This window comes from Raphanus sativus, chromosome 4 (genome assembly GCF_000801105.2).
Source record: "Raphanus sativus cultivar WK10039 chromosome 4, ASM80110v3, whole genome shotgun sequence".
Taxonomy (NCBI): domain Eukaryota; kingdom Viridiplantae; phylum Streptophyta; class Magnoliopsida; order Brassicales; family Brassicaceae; genus Raphanus; species Raphanus sativus.
In genome coordinates this window covers 20,422,418-20,441,241 of record NC_079514.1, presented here as the reverse complement: position 1 = coordinate 20,441,241, position 18,824 = coordinate 20,422,418, and the positions used below count along the sequence as shown (strand labels likewise).

General features: G+C 35.8%; 2 protein-coding genes across 2 annotated transcripts; both read right to left on the bottom strand.

The window, feature by feature from the left end:
- Positions 1-6,372: 6,372 nt before the first annotated feature.
- Positions 6,373-9,394, bottom strand: LOC108850556 (sugar transport protein 13-like). The gene is made up of 3 exons (XM_018624067.2): positions 9,247-9,394; positions 8,946-9,156; positions 6,373-7,144 (listed from the first exon to the last, which is right to left on the bottom strand). The coding sequence occupies exons 1-3, from the start codon at positions 9,392-9,394 to the stop codon at positions 6,373-6,375; spliced, it is 1,131 nt and encodes a 376-aa protein (XP_018479569.2).
- An 8,308-nt stretch (positions 9,395-17,702) lies between these two features.
- LOC108849266 (thioredoxin-like protein Clot) lies at positions 17,703-18,541 on the bottom strand. Its single transcript, XM_018622814.2, has 3 exons — positions 18,298-18,541; positions 17,934-18,199; positions 17,703-17,848 (listed from the first exon to the last, which is right to left on the bottom strand). Exons 1-2 carry the CDS (start codon positions 18,443-18,445, stop codon positions 17,943-17,945), a joined length of 405 nt encoding a protein of 134 aa, XP_018478316.1. The 5' UTR covers positions 18,446-18,541; the 3' UTR covers positions 17,703-17,848; positions 17,934-17,942.
- Between the last annotated feature and the right edge of the window lie 283 nt (positions 18,542-18,824).

The following is an 18,824-nucleotide window of genomic DNA, read 5'->3' as shown; positions in this document are numbered from 1 at the left end:
AATATAAGTTGGTTTGTTATTAATTGATTATGAGTTGAAAATTTAAAAGTAAAATGTGTTAGGGCACCACGATCAATAAACCCCTCCAATCACGATTCCCTAGGTACTTTTATATTATTTTAATTTTTTTTCGTTTTGACTTTTCTTTTTCTAAAAAAAATAAAAATAAAAAATAATAATACCCAAACCTATCGCGGCCGACATGTGTCGTGGGCCCGCAGAACAGTTAAGATTCGGGTTCACCCCACTAAACTTCCAAGACTCAGATTCACCAACAAATGCATATTATATATTTTTTTTTTTTAGGAAATGTGTGACTCTCTCTCACAATCCTTCAATGAGGATGCTCTTAGTCTCTCTTAAAAACAAATTAACTAATTAAATAAAAAACACAACACACACACAAAATGATCACGCATAACCATAAAAATATATTTCTTGTATAAGTTGTCAAGTGTTCACATGGTTTAAAGTTTGGAGAGCTTGTAAGGAAAGAATGTTGAGTTTGGTGGTATGTTAATTTTGAATCATCTTTTGATATTACTACTTGGCAGTTACTCTTTCTCCTACATGTTGCTAACCAGATTTCTATACTAATTTTATATTTTTTTCATGCTAAAATCATTTTGCTTCATCAGTTTGTATAGCACTATATCTCTAGTAATTCAATCCGTACCTGATACAATCCACGTGATGCCCCCTTTCATGACAATACATTAATGTCCATACTATGCCCATAACAACCCCAATGTCTATATGTCACTAACATAGCCTACATCTTCACTTTTGGGGAAAATGCTTTGTAGAAATTAAACAATACAAACTTTGTACTTTAAAATATACATTGTCACTCTCTTTAAAAACAGAACAGAACAGAACACTTGTTGGATGAGACATTAAGTACTTTACCTATACACAAACTCATTTTGAAGTAACGACATTAAGTTGACTGTATAAAATTTTCTTACATCTATTTGTTGTTTCTCTCGCTTCTAACTTAGTTTAGAGCCGTGTTGAAGAATCAAAGCTGTTAGATTTGCCGTTACTCTTCTTGTCATTTACATCACCACCCACGAACACTTGATCATCGTGATAGAGTCTTGATAGTGATAACTCGATAAACTCTGTAATTCGTATTAAGAATCAATGGAATGATAACAGCTTGTAGTACAATCTAGAATCACAATCTCATAGCGATTGCAAAGCTAGACTATCGTTCTCATGGCGAACGTGAAGCTCTGACTCATATCGTCAAGAACATACAACAACAAGCATAAAAGAATTGTAAATGCATCTACAAGTTTTATTAACGATCTTCTGCTAGCTCCTCCTTCATTCTTCAGTCGAGCTAACTGCAAACCCTCCAGACGTATCAGAAGGTCCTCCCACTTCAACTGCCACGTCACTTACTTCCTCTGTTCCTTTCCCCCTTCTCTTCTTCCGTACATATGCTTGATGGTACCTATCAATACCTCGCCCATCGAAACCAAGCTTGCCCTCAAGGTTGTAAGAAGGAAAACTTGCTACAAACTCCCGTGAAGTCATCCAAGAGTCATCGGTCGAAGATCTATCCTTCCAACGAACGAGTAACTCCAATCCTCCCTCCTCATTAAACCTCTTAGCCAAAACGTCCAATGGCTCCCATACATCAAACTTCTCTCCCAAGCACTCAGGTGGCAACACTGATACCACGCTATGACTCCCAATCGCGTTCTTAATCTGAGAAATATGGAATACAGGATGAATTCTTGAACCCAATGGTAACTCCAACTTATACGCCGCCTTTCCAATCCGTTCCAACACTTTATAGGGACCATAGAATTTTGCTGCTAGCTTGTGATAGAACCTCTTCACGACGGACTGTTGTCTGTACGGCCTCAGCTTGAGATAGACCAAATCTCCCACCTGCAACTCCCCATCTCTCCTATGTTTGTCTGCCTGCTGTTTCATACGATTCTGAGCTCGCAACAAACACGCCTTCAAACTAGTTAACATCGCATCTCTTTCCTTTAGTGATTCCTCCAAATCAAAGTTCTTAGTTGAGCCCTGTTCAAACTTAACCAAGGACAGTGGATCTCTCCCATAGATGACCTTGAAAGGAGTCGCTTGAAGTGATGAATGAAATGAGGTATTGTACCAGTATTCAGCCAACACAAGAACTTAGACCACAGTCGAGGATGAGTAGAAGCGTAGCATCTCAGATATGTCTCCAAACAACGATTTAACACTTCTGTCTGTCCATCGGTTTGTGGGTGGAATGCAGTGCTGTACTTGAGACTTGTTCCCGCCAACTTGAAACAATCTTTCCAAAAATTGCTCAAAAACAACCTGTCTCGATCTGACACAATACTGCTAGGGTATCCATGAAGACGCACTATTTCACTCACAAACTTCCTTGCCACATCTGCAGAAGTAAACGGATGTTTCAAACCAATAAAATGTGCTCCTTTGCTCAATCTATCAACGACCACCAAAATGACATTCACTCCGTTGGAAGTAGGCAAGCCCTCAATGAAATCCATATTAATATCCTCCCAAATCCTCTCAGGAATCGGCAACGGTTGTAGCAATCCAGCCGGAGATAAGGTCGAGTGTTTATGAGTTTGACAAATCTCACAAGCCGCTACATAATCTCTGACTGTTTTCTTGATTCCCTTCCATGTAAACGATCCATGTATCCTCTTTAATGTCTTCTCCACACCTGAGTGTCCTCCCATTTGGCTGTTATGGCATTCATGTAATATCACGTCCACAAACTTCGATGTCGGAGGAATTATCAATCTCTGTCTCGACCACAACCTTCCATCAATCACCTTCAACTTCTTTGATTCTAAACTCCCCGATTCTAACTGAGCTATCACCTTTTGAATCGTAGCATCCTCAGCCAATTCTTTCAGTAAGTCTTCCCACTGCAATACTTTAGGCACCGTCAACGCCATTAGTAAAGATGATACTGACATACAACGTGATAAACCATCAGCTGCTTTATTCTCACTTCCTGGCTTATAAAAAATTTCGAAATCAAATCCCAACAACCTTGTTAGCCACCTCTGATATTCCATATTCACTTCTCTCTGCTCCAACAAAAATTTGATGCTGTGCTGATCCGTATGAACTTGAAACTTGCGCCCTAACAAGTAATGTTTCCATTTCCGTACTGCCATCACAATCGCCATCAACTCTCTTTCATAAGCTGGTTTCATCTGTTCCCTTTCAGTTAAAGCATGACTGAAGTAAGAAATAGGGTGTTTGTCCTGCATAAGAACAGCTCCTACCCCGAAACCTGATGCATCCGTCTCAACAATAAACACCTTCGAAAAATCTGGCAAAGCAAGTACTGGCGCCTGAGTCATAGCCAACTTTAGTCTCTCAAATGCTCTCTCAGCCTCTGCTGACCATAAGAAACGCTCTCGCTTCAGTAATGATGTCAATGAATGAGCAATAATCCCATAGTTTTTGACAAATCGTCGATAATACCCAGTCAACCCCAAAAATCCTCTCAACTGCTTCACCGACTTAGGAGTTGGCCATGTACGCATTGCTTCCGTTTTCTGATCGTCTGTAGCAACACCCGCTTGTGAGATAATGTGGCCAAGGTATTCAACTTGAGAAACACCAAAGGCACATTTCTTTTTGTTTGCAAATAGTTTCTGCTCGCGAAGAACCTGCAGAACTTGTTCCAAGTGTTTCACATGCTCACTCACCGACTTGCTATAGATCAAGATGTCGTCAAAGAAGACTAAGACGAAATCTCTCAAAAACGGCTTGAATATCTTGTTCATAAGCGCCTGAAAGGTAGCTGGTGCGTTAGTCAAACCAAACGGCATGACTAAGAATTCGTAGTGCCCTTCTATAGTGCGAAACGCTGTCTTGCTAATGTCTTCTTCCTTCATACGAATTTGATGGTATCCTGATCTTAAATCCAGCTTAGAAAAAACACAAGCGCCATTTAATTCATCAAGTAATTGATCAATGACAGGTATTGGATACTTGTCTGGTACGGTTGCGCGGTTTAGAGCCCTGTAGTCGACACAAAAACGTAGTCCACCATCTTTCTTCTTCACTAGTAACACAGGGCTTGAAAATGGGCTGATGCTTGGTCTGATGATTCCCGAGTCCAACATCTCTTTGACCATCTGTTCCATTTCCATCTTGCGCGCATGTGGGTACCGGTATGGATGAACTGAAACTGCAGACACACCAGGGACTAATGTGATAGAGTGTTCTTGTCCCCGTATAGGAGGTAGTCCTACTGGTAAAGCAAATATGTCTGCATAGTTCTCCAACACCTGTGGAAGTACTTCGAGTATCTCTGGTACTACGGATGTCACTGCTGTCGCAGTCAACTGCACTTCTCTTCCAGTTAGACTACTCGAGCTTCTAGGAGACAATGACTTGAGAGAGAGCTTACTGTTATGTAACTCCGGATCTCCTAACAGCGTAACTCTCTCCCCTTGGTAGATGAAAGTGAGTTCCTGCAACTTCACAATCAACTTCACATCTACCCAAGGTTTCCAGCCATTGAACACCTAATATGACATCAACACTTCCCAGTTCTAAGGAGATAAAGTCTGATGTGAATGTTGTATTATTGAGAACGAAATCAACTGCTCGGCAAACTCCCATTGCGTTCACAGTCATTCCATTCCTCAACAACACATCTAAGCCGCAATCCGCAGAAATTTTCAAATGCAGCTTCGTCACAACTAATGGGGAAATGAAGTTGTGGGATGCTCCGCTATCAAGCATGACAATTATCTCCTTTTGATTAATTCTCCCTCTCATCTTAGTTGTCTTTGGAGAAGAAATCCCAAGAAAAGAATTATATGACATAGTCATTAATTCTTGACTTTGTTTGTTGTCGTCACAAAGAAATACTTCCTCCTCTTGCTCCAACACTTCTACTTCCCAGCCGTTCAACAAGGTGAGGATACGCAATTCTTTGTTAGGACAAACATCCGCATGTGCTCTAGACCATGGAGCCTTGCACTTGAAACACACTTTAGCTCTTCTCATCTCATCCAGCTCTGCATCAGAATGTTTCAAACGAGGTCTCTGGTACGACTGATTCGGTGATACGTTCTCTTTATTCTGTAAGCGATCTCCTTTACTCTTCTCATTCGCTTGCCACTTCGGTATTACAGTTGTTGAACGATCATTTGAATTCCATCGCTTCGTGTTATTGTTCCCTGAAGTATTCACATTGCTCAACACTTTACAAAATACACTCGTCTGCATTCTCAATACCGCAGATATGAATTTGTTTAAGCCTTGAGGTTCTTTCATCCTGATCACTTCTTTCATTTCAGTACTCAATCCAGTGTAAAAGAGGCGCTCCAATAGATGATCTGATAATCTCGGAACTTGAGCAGATAACGTTTCAAAAGCTAACACATATTCTGCAACAGATCATGTTTGGCGTAGAGCAAACAGTTGCGTTTCAGGTTCATCATCTATGGAATCTGAGAATCGCACCACCATCCTCTGCTTAAAATCAGTCCAACTCCTGAAACCACCTCTACGTCTCACCCAACCATACCATTTCTTAAGAGCTCCTTGTAAACACAGAGGAACCAAATCGAGCTTCGCATCATCATTGTAACCTCCAAGAGCAAAGAAATACTCTACATCGGCAATCCACTCCAACACACCAGAACCATCACAACACGGCATCTCTATCTTCTTTAACATACTATCGCGATTCGCCAGATTCAATGTCTCAGATCGATAACCTAACGGATTACTTCCTTGTGGTTCCCAGAAAGAAGGATCTACCTGAGGCGACGGCGGATAATGATCAGCTTGAGGTGACGGATCTTGCATCGGCATCTTCCCGAATGTTTTCATCATCGTCGATATCGCTTGATTCATCTCCTTGATCATCAGATTCGTCGCTGTATTATCCTCCGTCAATCGATGAACGGTTTTCGCCAGATCGGTAACCTGAGTCTTCAACTCCGATTCGTCTTCATCCGACTCAGCTGCGTAACCCGATCGTAACTGCTTCCCTGAAGTCGTCATCGTCGTCGCTGAGCTCGAACTTTTCACCGCACCAATGATAGAGTCTTGATAGTGATAACTCGATAAACTCTGTAATTCGTATTAAGAATCAATGGAATGATAACAGCTTGTAGTACAATCTAGAATCACAATCTCATAGCGATTGCAAAGCTAGACTATCGTTCTCATGGCGAATGTGAAGCTCTGACTCATATCGTCAAGAACATACAACAACAAGCATAAAAGAATTGTAAATGCATCTACAGGTTTTATTAACGATCTTCTGTTAGCTCCTCCTTCATTCTTCAGTCGAGCTAACTGCAAACCCTCCAGACGTATCAGAAGGTCCTCCCACTTCAACTGCCACGTCACTTACTTCCTCTGTTCCTTTCCCCCTTCTCTTCTTCCGTACATACGCTTGATGGTACCTATCACATCGTGATGATCATCCATGAACCTAGTCCAGAACCAGTGCTTCTTCCACACTCTCTCAGTCATCTCCTCGATAGGAATGTTCTTGGTCTCAGGAAGGAGGAACATCACAAACACCGACATGACCAAGACCCACGAAGAAAAGAAGATGAATATCCCGAACTTGAAATGACACAGCATGGAGAGGAAAGCCTGAGCGATGATGAAAGTGAAGAGGAGGTTGACGCAGACCGTCACACTCTGTCCAGCAGAACGTGTCTCTAGAGGGAAAGTCTCACTAGGGATTAGCCACCCGAGCGGTCCCCAAGACCAGGCGAAAGCAGCTACGTACGTGCAGATCATCACCACGACTAGAATCGCAAACCCTTTGGAGAGGTTTTGTGAGTGGTCCGTGAATTTGATGCCGAGTATAATGGCGATAACGACTTGAGAGAAGAACATCTGTACACCAGCTTCAAGGAGAAGAACTCGGCGACCGACTTTGTCAACGGAATAGATTGAGACTAACGTGGAGAGCACGTTGACTGCACCGGTGACCACTGCAGAGTAGAGAGCAGCGTCATTGCCAAACCCTAAAGTGCTGAAGAGAACATGAGCGTAGAACATGATGGCGTTGATTCCAGTGCATTGTTGGAAGATTTGCAGTGTTGCGTAATCATTACGTAACAACGGGTTAGCATAAACAAACAAGAACTGATTTGTTCGGTTTAGTCTGGAAAGCTTTTGAAAATATTTTGGTTAGTTCGATTGAGAAAAAATATTAATGAATCCAAAATTAACAGAAATAACTAAATTGAACAAAATTATCCTTTTTATTATATCATAAGGCAAGACAGAAGGTAGCCTCTCGCATGCCCGAGCGAGATTCCCTCTCTCCCGCTGGTGATGGCACTCTTACCACCGGAGAGCCACCGCGAGAAGCTGCCGGTCCTACCAGGCCACCGCTGAACCATCACTTCTGTGTGGTTGTTGTTGTTCATTCTTCCTTGTTCCTGTCGTCAGATATGTGTTCCAAATCTGCTTGTTTTCTATATCAGTCTAAAGATTTTCAATCCAAGTGAGGTGATTTCGAAACCAGTTTTTTTTTCTTTTGATCTTATATATTGTTTGAGGGTCTGGTTAATAACATTTGCTGTTAGATCATAATGGTTTTTAGGTTGTTAGATGAATATTACATGTTGTGTAAGAAAACTCATACTGTTTAAAGGAATTCAGAGGACTGCTTTCTGTTGATATGAGAGATTCTGTAACACCCGGTTCATCCTCACTCGATACCGGCATGTTACCAAACCACAATTGTGTCTCAAAAATCCGATAAAAGTCTTAAAGTCGATTTCCATATAAATAAAGAATTAAATCCATAAATCCAATAACTCAAATACTGAAATAATCGCCGAAAATAATAGAATATAAGTCTGAGAATAAAAGCATAGGAAAACGCCTAGAAACACCATCCGTCCAATCGATATCCTATTCGTCAGCCTCACCTGAAAAAGGGGGAAAAGAGGGTGAGTAATAGGGGAGTCACTCAGTGAGGTATGAGATGCTAGACCCGAAGTTCATTGACTTGGACATAGCACTCCGAATAAATATAATTTAATACCAATATATAACAACCACGACACCTAAAGCACCCAAAAGATCAACCAATGGTCCTTGTGACCGGCCCACTAACAGGCCAAAACCCACTGAATATGTGCTCGGCAACACACGCCCAAAGATGATTTATCGACCAACAGCTACAATCAACCGGTCGATTAAAGCTGACCGTAACCAACACAAAATCCGGCCTATAGATAAAACTCTCTGTACCCGGCAAAATCCCATACACAATCATAATAAATAAACATTATATTAATAATATTATAATATATTTCTAAATAAAATAATCAAAGTTGAACCATCTAGACACTTATATCCGGTTTAAGCAAAGAACCTTAACTATCAAGCAGACTCCAATCAAACATCAGACTGACTCAATTCACAAAGACGGATACATATTAGAACTAAACTATGTTTATTCGAAGTCCTATGCCGTGTACGAGAAATTACGAGAATAGCCCTCACCTTAGCAATGTGGAAAAGTAGTAGCTATGAACTCCAACTGCTCAAACAGACTCCAAATCTGAAATCAGGACAAAAAATCGAGTCAGAACGCCTTTCGAACGGTCCAAAACGGATAACCGGGAAATTGGTCAAAAAGTCAACCCGCTGGTCAAAGGGTCAACCCGGTCAACTCTGACCCAAGCCGGTCAACCCTTGACCAAATCAAAATTGAATCAATTTCAAACCGGTTTAATCTCTAACAAAAATCAATTTCCAATAACCGAACCAAACCACAATCGAATTACCAAACCGAAAATCAATCATCAAACCAACCCGGTTGACTGGTCAACGAGTTGACTCGCTGAGTCGACTCAGCCGAATCGCCGAGTCACCGGCGAGTCAGCGAGTCAACCGGCGAGTCACCGGTGACCGGTCACCGGCGGCGACTAGAGACGGCGAAGGCTTACCGGGAAATCACCGGCGGCGATGCGGCGGCGGCTTTCCGGCGGCGAACGGACGGTGGTCGGCTGCGGTGGCTCCGGCGAACTTCCGGCGGAAGCGGCGGTGCGTGTTGGTCACGCGCGGAGCTTCGGATCGCGCGTGGAGGCGCGTCGGGGTGGCTCTGGGGCTGATTTTTCTGCTCCGGACTCCTCTTGACGTCACAAACACGGTGGTGATCTTTGATTCGCCAAATACCACACGGTTAGAGAGATATGATCGCTAAACGGCCAAAAATAAAACTTATAAACACGGCGGTCCGGTAGTTACCTTCGGCGTGTGACGGCGGTAAACGGTCCAATCTCGACTGAGGGAGTGGTGGCGGCGGCGGTTCGATATCAACATTCCAAGACGGCTCGGTTTCTGCAGAGGTTCGACGTTTTAAGTTTTCTGAATAAAACTGATTATATAGGTCCATACCTAGGGTTTCCAGCAACGGGCTTGAGTCTCGTTGGGCCAAATTTGATGGGCCGGTTAACGGGTCGTTACAGATTCATTATTATTTCTTGTTATGGATATAAAAGTTTTGTGATTGTATTGAGTGACTTAGGTTGTTAGAAAGAATTTAACTAATAGAGTATTAGACGAATGATGTTAAGACGTGACTATGTGATGTATTTGAATGGTAAGGTTCCGGAAAATCAGCGGATATGTGAAGTCGAGTCTGGACTTAAGTGAATACGATGTGGTTTTGATTTGTAAAGAAATTTGTTTGCCATCAAAAATAAACATATTTGTTACTATAAATGTACTCTCCGTTTTTTTTTCTCACACACATCCCCTATATATTAAAGGAGAAGCATTTTTAAGGATTTTCTTAAACGGTTTTCACTAGAATACATGAGAAGGCTTCATTCCACGTATCACTCTTTAAGCGATTTAAAAAAAAACGCAACATTTATTACCTAACTTTCTTTCTTTTTTTGCTTTAATGACAAGGAACAGAACAAATTTTTTTTCATAGCTTTGACGTTGTCAAACGACAAGAAACAACCACAACTCATCGTATCAAACTCACCACCACGAACCAGAAACACTTAGAAGCATTTCATGTGGACGATGGATGGACCCGACTCATCGTACTCTCCCTTCGAGATCCAAATCTGTTTCAAAAACACTTTCCGTCAAAGCGATACATCCCAAAACACTTTCCGTCAAAGCGATACATCCCAAAACACAATCCAAGTGGTTTGAAAGCAATACATCCCAAAACACTTTCCGTCAAAGCGTCCGTCAAAGGCAGCTCCATCGCGGTAAACTTTTGCTGCAAATAAACCAAAACCGAAAGAACCAATCGGAATGCTTCCGACAACAATGTTGTGGTTAACTCCAAAGTTCTTTGTCCCAAAAAGCTCTGCATTCATTGTCACGGAGAGAGACGTCAATGCTCCGGAAAAGATGCCGATCATCCCCGTGCTGACGTAGAGAGCAATGTCAGAGTCGATGAGGAGGAGGAGAAACGAAGCAACCATTGCTACGAGTGAGACCGCCATAGAAACCAGGCTTGATGGCATGTATCTGTTACTGTAATCAATAAAAAAAAATAAAACTATAATAATTTCCGAAAATCAGGGAAAATAATTATAAAGATGGTGATCGCTTTGTCCACAGGTTGTTCGATGAATTAGACCAAACACGTAGATGCAGGGAATGCAACATGTGTTATAATGGTACGTGCTAGGTCAACGTAGTTGTATTATTATGGAATAATTGATTAGGTTTTTAATTAGTATCTTTTTTTTTGTAACACGGTTTTTAATTAGTACTAGGTATTTTCTTTCACTATGTGCAGAAATAAAATTTTTAAATTTAAATTTATTTTAAAATACAAATTTTTGTTAATTTTTTATTTTGTTAATTTTTGATTTTGTTATTTGCTTACAATATATAATCTTAATTTAATCATATGTAAAACTTTAAGATTAAAAAATATTTTTTATTAAATGTATGTTTAGTGATATATATGTATATATTTAAAATTACAATTTTGAAATATTCTTTAATTTATTTATTTTTCAAAATAGATTAAATCAAATTTTGTAAATGTAAGAGGAATTTTTGTTAAGTGTATAATTATCAAAACATAAAACTAAATAATTTTTTAAAATTTATGGATATTAAAAATAAACTAATAGTATTGGATTAGAAAATTACATTTAAAACTGTATAATTTTAGAGAATTGTTTTACTAATAATAATTATAAAAAGAATTAAATTTTGAAAATTCCAAAATAATATAATATTTCTATTTATAACATTATATTATTTATTGCTATATTAATGATGATCTATGAGTTATTACCATATTTTAAAAACTTACTAAAAATACAAACCAACAATAAATGTAAATGTCCATGTCATTATTTAAAGAAAATTATTCTTTTTTTAAAAAAATTGCATAGTATTTTGAAGAATTGTTTTTGTAATAAAAATTATATACTTATAAAATTATAGCTAAATATATTTCGAAATTTTAATTATTATTATATTTCTATTTAATTATTATTTATTGTTATATTAATTATGATATATAAGTTATTAACATATTTTAAAAACTTACCTTAAATATAAATAAATATTAAATGTAAATATGTCATAATGATCTATAAGTTATTACCATATTTTTAAAAATTATCTTAAATATAAATCAACACTAAATATAAATATCCATGTCATAATTTACTTCAAGTCATGTCATAAATGTTAGTGTGCCATGTCATCATTTTTCTTTCAAAATTTATATGGTGATGACATATGTCAAAATCACTTCTCAAATATAGACTAGGGGATCTTTCTAATCCCTTATATATTAAAAGAGAAGCATTTATAAGGCTTTCCTCAAACAGTTTTCACTAGAATGCATGAGAAGTCTCCATTCTACGTGTCAGTCTGTGAGCGTTTTGAAGAAAAACGCAACATTTATTGCCTAACTTTCTTTCTTTTTTTGCTTATATGACACGGAACATAGAACGACTAATTTTTTTCAAGCTTTGTCGACGCAAACAAAATATCACACAAGCCTTTCACTTACAGACAAGTCAGGTGAACTCGTGTTGATATTGAAGCAGGCCACTCTTCTTTAAGCTGACTGTCTCTCGAGTCTCGATAATCTCTTTTGCAAACTCGATACATATTATATGGGGATAGCTACTCCGTCGTTCGGGTTTTATCTGCTTTTGTTCAGGTAGGGGATTTCGACGGCGTGGAGTGGATTGATGATCTGGTTGAAGAGATGGAGATGCATAAGAACTCTTATGTGTATGCGACGCTCAAGTGGAAATTCAAGTTCTACCAGAAGGTTAGCCAGTTATATGTTCCTGTCATAAGCTTGGTTGATCCGACCTAAGAAGATTGCAATGTATAAAAACAAGCAAGCTCTTTTGCGTGAGCTTAAGAGCATATCTATATTTCTCTGTTCACCCGACTTGAACAGAGTTATCAAACAACGCTTCTTTCTCGAACTCAAACTAAAATATACAAACATATCTATATTTCTCTGTCGCTCTGTTCACCGTTCTTTGCGTGAGCTTAAGAGCATATCTATATTGCTATGTCGATATGTTCACCCGACATGTGGTCTTGATTAGAGACCAAAGGTACAATGTCGTTATAGCAAATAATAAAAATTGAACTTCCTTCTCGACCACAGCTTCAAGTGTGTCTCTGTTGAATTATGTGTTTCTTCTTCGCGGAAGTTTCATAACCGAAACAACAGCTTTAAATAATGTTTATTCTCTTCTCTTTTTGTCAAACAAGGTTATAGAAAGAAGTTATATAGACGTACACTGCAAGAAAATCTTGAACTTCGGACATGGGTGGATTTAGTTGAACTTCACGACATGGGTGGATTTTAGTTGAACTTCGTTGGCTTATGATCACATTGCATGATAATAATATCGAGCAGATGCAGTAAAACACATTAGTTTGTTTCCCGTTTAAGAGGACGTTGTGCATGTAAATTTTTTTATTAAATTTTATTTATGACCCTTTTGGTTATTAAAATAACATTTATTATTTACTAAAGAGTAAAGTTAACAAATATATTTGTCTTGCTTACCAAGTGTCAAATCAGTAAAAAAATATTAAATATCTAATGTATGAACTTATAAAATATCTACTTAACATAATCTAATTTTGAATTTACTTTCTTATTTCCTTTCTTACTAGCAATAATATTGCAACTATATAAATTAAAACACTATAATTATGTTATAAAAAGCCAAAACAAAATAAATGATAAATTAACCAGATTATAACAAATCTAACCTCAATAATATAAATTAAAACACTATATTGACTTTTCAATAAAAATTGTTACATAGAAAGCGTTGTCTATTTGTATATTCATAACGTTTCCAAACTTATGCATATACAAATATTTAGTTAATTAATTAGAATGATTTTTAGCTTGAGTAGGAAGCTTATATAAGTTACTAAATCATATTCAAACAGAAAATGAATATAAAAGATATTGAATGTAGTCGGTTGAGTAAGGTAATACAAAATTTGCCTATGAATTTTTAGGCAAATTTACTAAAGAATTATTAAACTCAACAAAAACTAATTTCTATGAATATAAATATAAAACTTTTTATGTTATGTCTAACATATATGAAAGTTCAAACAACACAAATAATATTAGATTATCTTATATAAAATACACAATCTTAAAATGTCACCAAAATTGTTTGTACAAACAATACAAATAATATTGGATATCTTTTTTCTTAAACTATTATTTAGATTTTATTTGATTTTGCAAGCATTTGGAAATTTAAAAATGAAACCATTGGTTCGTCATAAGAACCGTCAAAAATTCATATTACATGAAACCACAAAAATATAATAGTTTTAGGTTTATCACCGAAAATTGAAAAACCTCGATCATTTCAACTGAACAAAACAAAATAAATATGGATTTAGAATGTTATTTATATTTTAGTAGGTTAGAAAAAATAAGTAAAACCGAACGAATATCTAGATTAAACAGACATAATGTCTTTTTATCTTAAAAAGTAGGACTGAGAAAAATATCTGAAACTGAAGAACCGACCGAAAATCAGGGTCCTGAACTCGATCAGACCCGGGATAAATACCCAAATGGATCCTAAACTGATGTATTCGAAGAACCAGTACTCAACCCGATCAGAACCAAGAACCAAATGAGTATCTGAAGATATCCAAAATGTAAATAAATATTTAAAATATTATTTGTAATTATATGTATAATTATTTTAAAAATTAAAATTATGATTAAAAATAAATATATTAATTATTTTTTTGTATTTTTGGATAAAATATGATAGTTTGGATAGAAATACTCAAAAAACCGTGTCTAATGCGTAATTTTAGTTATTTTTGGTTCCTTTGGATAGTTTGGATACGAAATATCTGAACCGAATTTTGTAATATGGTTACTTTGGTACTATTATCCAAACTTGTTTAAGATACTTTAGTTATTCGGTTATTTTCAGTTTTTTACATCAAAATCGAACCCACTCGAATCCGGAAGAACCCGACTCAGTTGTAATACCCGAACAGAACTTAATTTTCAAACTCGAAAAACCTGATATCCGAAAGAACCGACTCGGGTATACCCGAATACCCATACTTATTAAAAAGATAAAAAAATCAATAATCTAATCCCGTGCAAGGCACGGGTTATTACCTAGTGTGCAATTATAATATATGAACTAGATTTTGATCCGCGCTTTCAAAGCGCGGAATTGTCTTTTTTGAAATATTTATATTTTACAACATATTTATTTTATTACATATATATATATATATATATATATCTATATACTTAAGAAGAAAATTATAGTGTGTTTTATATGTGTTGGTGTTGAAACTAATACAATGCTATCAAAATTAATGTTTTCTTATTTTTTGGTTTTATAATAAAACTTATTTTATACAACAATCTACCAATGATATTCTCCCATTTTTTTTATAATTAATAACTGTTTTTATAATTAATTTTATAATTAGTAACATTAAATGTAAGTTTTATGAATTTTAAAATCAGTGGATATTTATTTAATTCTAGTATAAAAATGTATACTTTCTCCAATTAATGAAATAATATAGAGTTGACCACGTATTAAAATCGTTTGTGGCAAATCTTAGACTTTCAGTTGTTTCTCTCTAATCGTTTGTGGCAAATCTTAGTGGCTGTTTAAAATCGAAATGGGCTTGAAAATCACTCATTTTTAACTGCCGAAATATGCTTAAATCAGTTTGGATCTAAATTACATTAAATTGGGATTGCGTTTAAAATATTTGATTATGATTGGTGCAATTAAATGGTAGAAATTCATTTTTAAAAGGCAATAAAAGATAATGGCATTCCTATGTAATTATCTACAAAAATCAAGGGCAGAATCCTATTAGGGATTCTGCTTTAATAGTATAGATTAAATTTTGATCCGCACTTTGAAAATATGGGATAATTTATGTTATAAAAATTATAGTGTCTTTTGAAAGCCAGGCCAGACCAGACCAATCGGTCTAAACCTATGTTGCACGGAAATTTCATCGGACATCCCTTTCCCGCTTTCCCGCTTTGGAACCGGAAAATATTCTTTTTAAAAACACGTTGGAAGCTTACGATTCCATTTTGGAATCACGTTTCTGTTTTTAAATACAATATCATAAATCAATAGAAAAATAAAAAAACATAATTTTTAATCTATATAAAATCCAAATTTTAGTAGTGATAAAATGGAGAGAATAGAGATATACAAAAATAAAAACTAATACTATAGGTTATCATTATGCAATGAATTGTTTTTGAAATATATTTAAATTTATATAATACTATAGGTTATCTTTATGCAATAAAAACTAATATATCTTTAAAATATATTTAAATTTATTGTGTCAATTATTTATGAAGTATTAAAAATAATTAATATAATACTTTCTTTTAAACTTAATTTATGTGTATTTTCACAATGTTAATATGAAAAGTTTCCAAAATTATTTTAAATGAATAAATGATTAATTTTAAATTTAAATCATATAATCTTTATTCCTAAATTTTATAAAGTTTTCTTATATTTTAATATATATTGTATGTATGAATATACGCTTAAAAAGTATATATTTCCTACTTTTTAAAAATTCTCGTTTCTGCTTTTCCATTCGCTACTGCTTCCACGTACCTATTTTTGTTCCATGTAACATACTCGAAACAATCTTAATATGACTCGTTCAATAGGTTCAATTCAATCTAAAACCTGGACTTGAGAAAAACTGGAAAATCATGTTCGATTGGGTGACTTGATCAAACATAAACTGGATTTGAAAAACAAAATGAAAAACCCAATAAAACTGGTGGATTGGATAGAAAAAACAGGTTCTGAAAAAAAATCAGAATATAGTTTATAATTTTTAAATGTTGGAATATATTTTGCAATAAAATGTTTAGTGATTAATTAGTTTTTCTTTCATTTTTCATTTTTCACATTTCATTTCATATTTTTCTTTATATATGGAAAATTATAAGTACCTTTCGCCCTTCTCACCCAAACATTATATTTTGGTAAAAGAAAAGTTTCTAACTTTTCCATATATATAAAATTTAAAAATTTGTTGTAAGAAAAATAGATGGGTCTTGTAATTGGTCGAGAGAATCAATCACAAGCTGCAATGTAATTGGTGGACTAAATAGTTATGGCGGATCAATAATTCCAAGTTAAGCTATATCATAATGTCCACAAACCTAGCTTCTCTATAGCAAAATATAAATGAAATCTTGACATGTTAAAAACTTCATCTAGATACCTCAAGGAGTAGGCCTAGGTCTTATTATCCGAGATCCGGATTTGATCCAAGATCCGATCAAGACCGGCTCCAAAAATCTGATCCGGAGGAGCTGGATTCGAATCCAGATAGTAAAATGTTAGATCTGTCCAAACCGAATTCGAATCCAGATATCTTGATTTTTTAGTCCGGATATCCGGATCGATAGTTTTTATTGATAGTTATTTCAAAATAGGAATATATATATATATATATAAACTAATTTTATTTTATTATATTTTTATTTCTATACTAATATATATAAATTTATATAAATTTTTGATAATAAACATAGATATAACTAAAGTATTATATATATATATATGTTTTTTTAATATTTTTAATATTTTAATATTATTTTTATTTATTTTAAGGATCCAAATCCGGATCCGGATATTACAAAATTTTAGAAGAATATCCGAGTAACACCAGATCCGGATAAGGATAGTAAAAACATGGATCCGTCGGATAAAGATCCGAATACCTTAAAATATCCCGGATATCCGATCCGTCTCAGCCCTACCTAGGAACAATACTAGGTAGCATAATATTCTAGTCGAAACTTATAAGATTTCATGCAAGATAACCTGCTTCGGCAACTCCTGATCAAATATTGTCCCTAAGAAAAAAGAACAAACCCTGAACGATTTGAGGAAACAATGCGAACATTATCTAGGACTAACCGGCGAAGACCAAACCAAAACAACTCAATTTCTGTCTTTACACAAGCTCTTTTTTCTGAATACTACGTTTACTTATCTTTTGGTCTTTCCTCGAAAGAGGTAACATTCAGAGCTTACAGGGAGACCCACGGTGATACCAAACTTTAAAAATCAACAGTGATTAAGCTATAAAGCATGAGGCCGTGAATCTAAGCTCGTCTTCTAAAGCCGGAAAGAAAAAAAAATTTCAAATCAACATAATTGTAAGCGACACCCAAATAGTGTGCATTATTATTAAGTAGAGAAGCAAGAGTATGCAACGATACATTTTATTTCAAGGGTTTATTGGAAAGCAACAGAAAACTAGCGATTCATAAACTTGATCATCGATCCAGCCATAGTCACTGAAACAAACAAACAAACAAACAAACAATATCAATCTTCGTTCTATAAAGATTGACACCAAAAGCAAGAGAAGATAGCTTGTACCTTATCGAATTAAGTGGATGGTGCAAGAAGTGGGCGAATCAAGTTAGGAACATGAGCCTGGTGATCCTCAAGACGACCCTTAACACTGTCTCCATCCCAGCGAACAAGTGTTGGCACTCCGGTGACCTTGAATCGAGGATCGACTCTCCACGGATGCATCGGATTCCTCCACGTCGGTCTATCTCCGGCGTAAGCCCGAATAAGATTCACTTCCTCCGGTGATTCCTCTAGAGTCTTGTAAATCACAGGCTCAGCCCTAACGCAATCTGATTGTAATTATATAAAAAAAAATGAAATCGATCGGGTAAAATTAAAATTAAAATTAAAATTAAAATTTGAAGAAAAATGAAAAACCCTAACGGACCAGGACACCAGCTGCGGTTGGTGTTGGGTTCATTGTTGGCGAGGAAGAGGATGAAATTGATCTTGTTACGGTTTGATTCGTCAGATTTCAATTCTTCCAACACCTTCTCCAAGGTTGAGGGATCTGCGTCCAGCTTCTTGAGAGTCATTTCTTTTTTTCTTTACAATACTCAAGATTTCGGTTTCTTTACCAATTTCGTTGGTCTGCTCTCGTTAAATTGAGGCCCCTCTTTGATTTTTCAACGTTAGTGGACATTCAACGCTTTATAAATCATTTATGGGTATCGGTTCTTTTCCTAAAAAGTTATCATTTGTGGTGGGTATCCATTCTTTAAAAATAAAATAAAAATATATAAAAAATTATAACTTCTAAAGGTGAAACAAACGTTTATATAAGGTTAATTCTCTTTAATAGCGCCTTTTAAGTTTTTTTTCATAAAAATAGCATTTAAAAAATAAAATGACCAAAATAACATCTTTTTATTTTGAAAATTTTAATATTTATTTTTTGTTTTTAAATATTTAAAC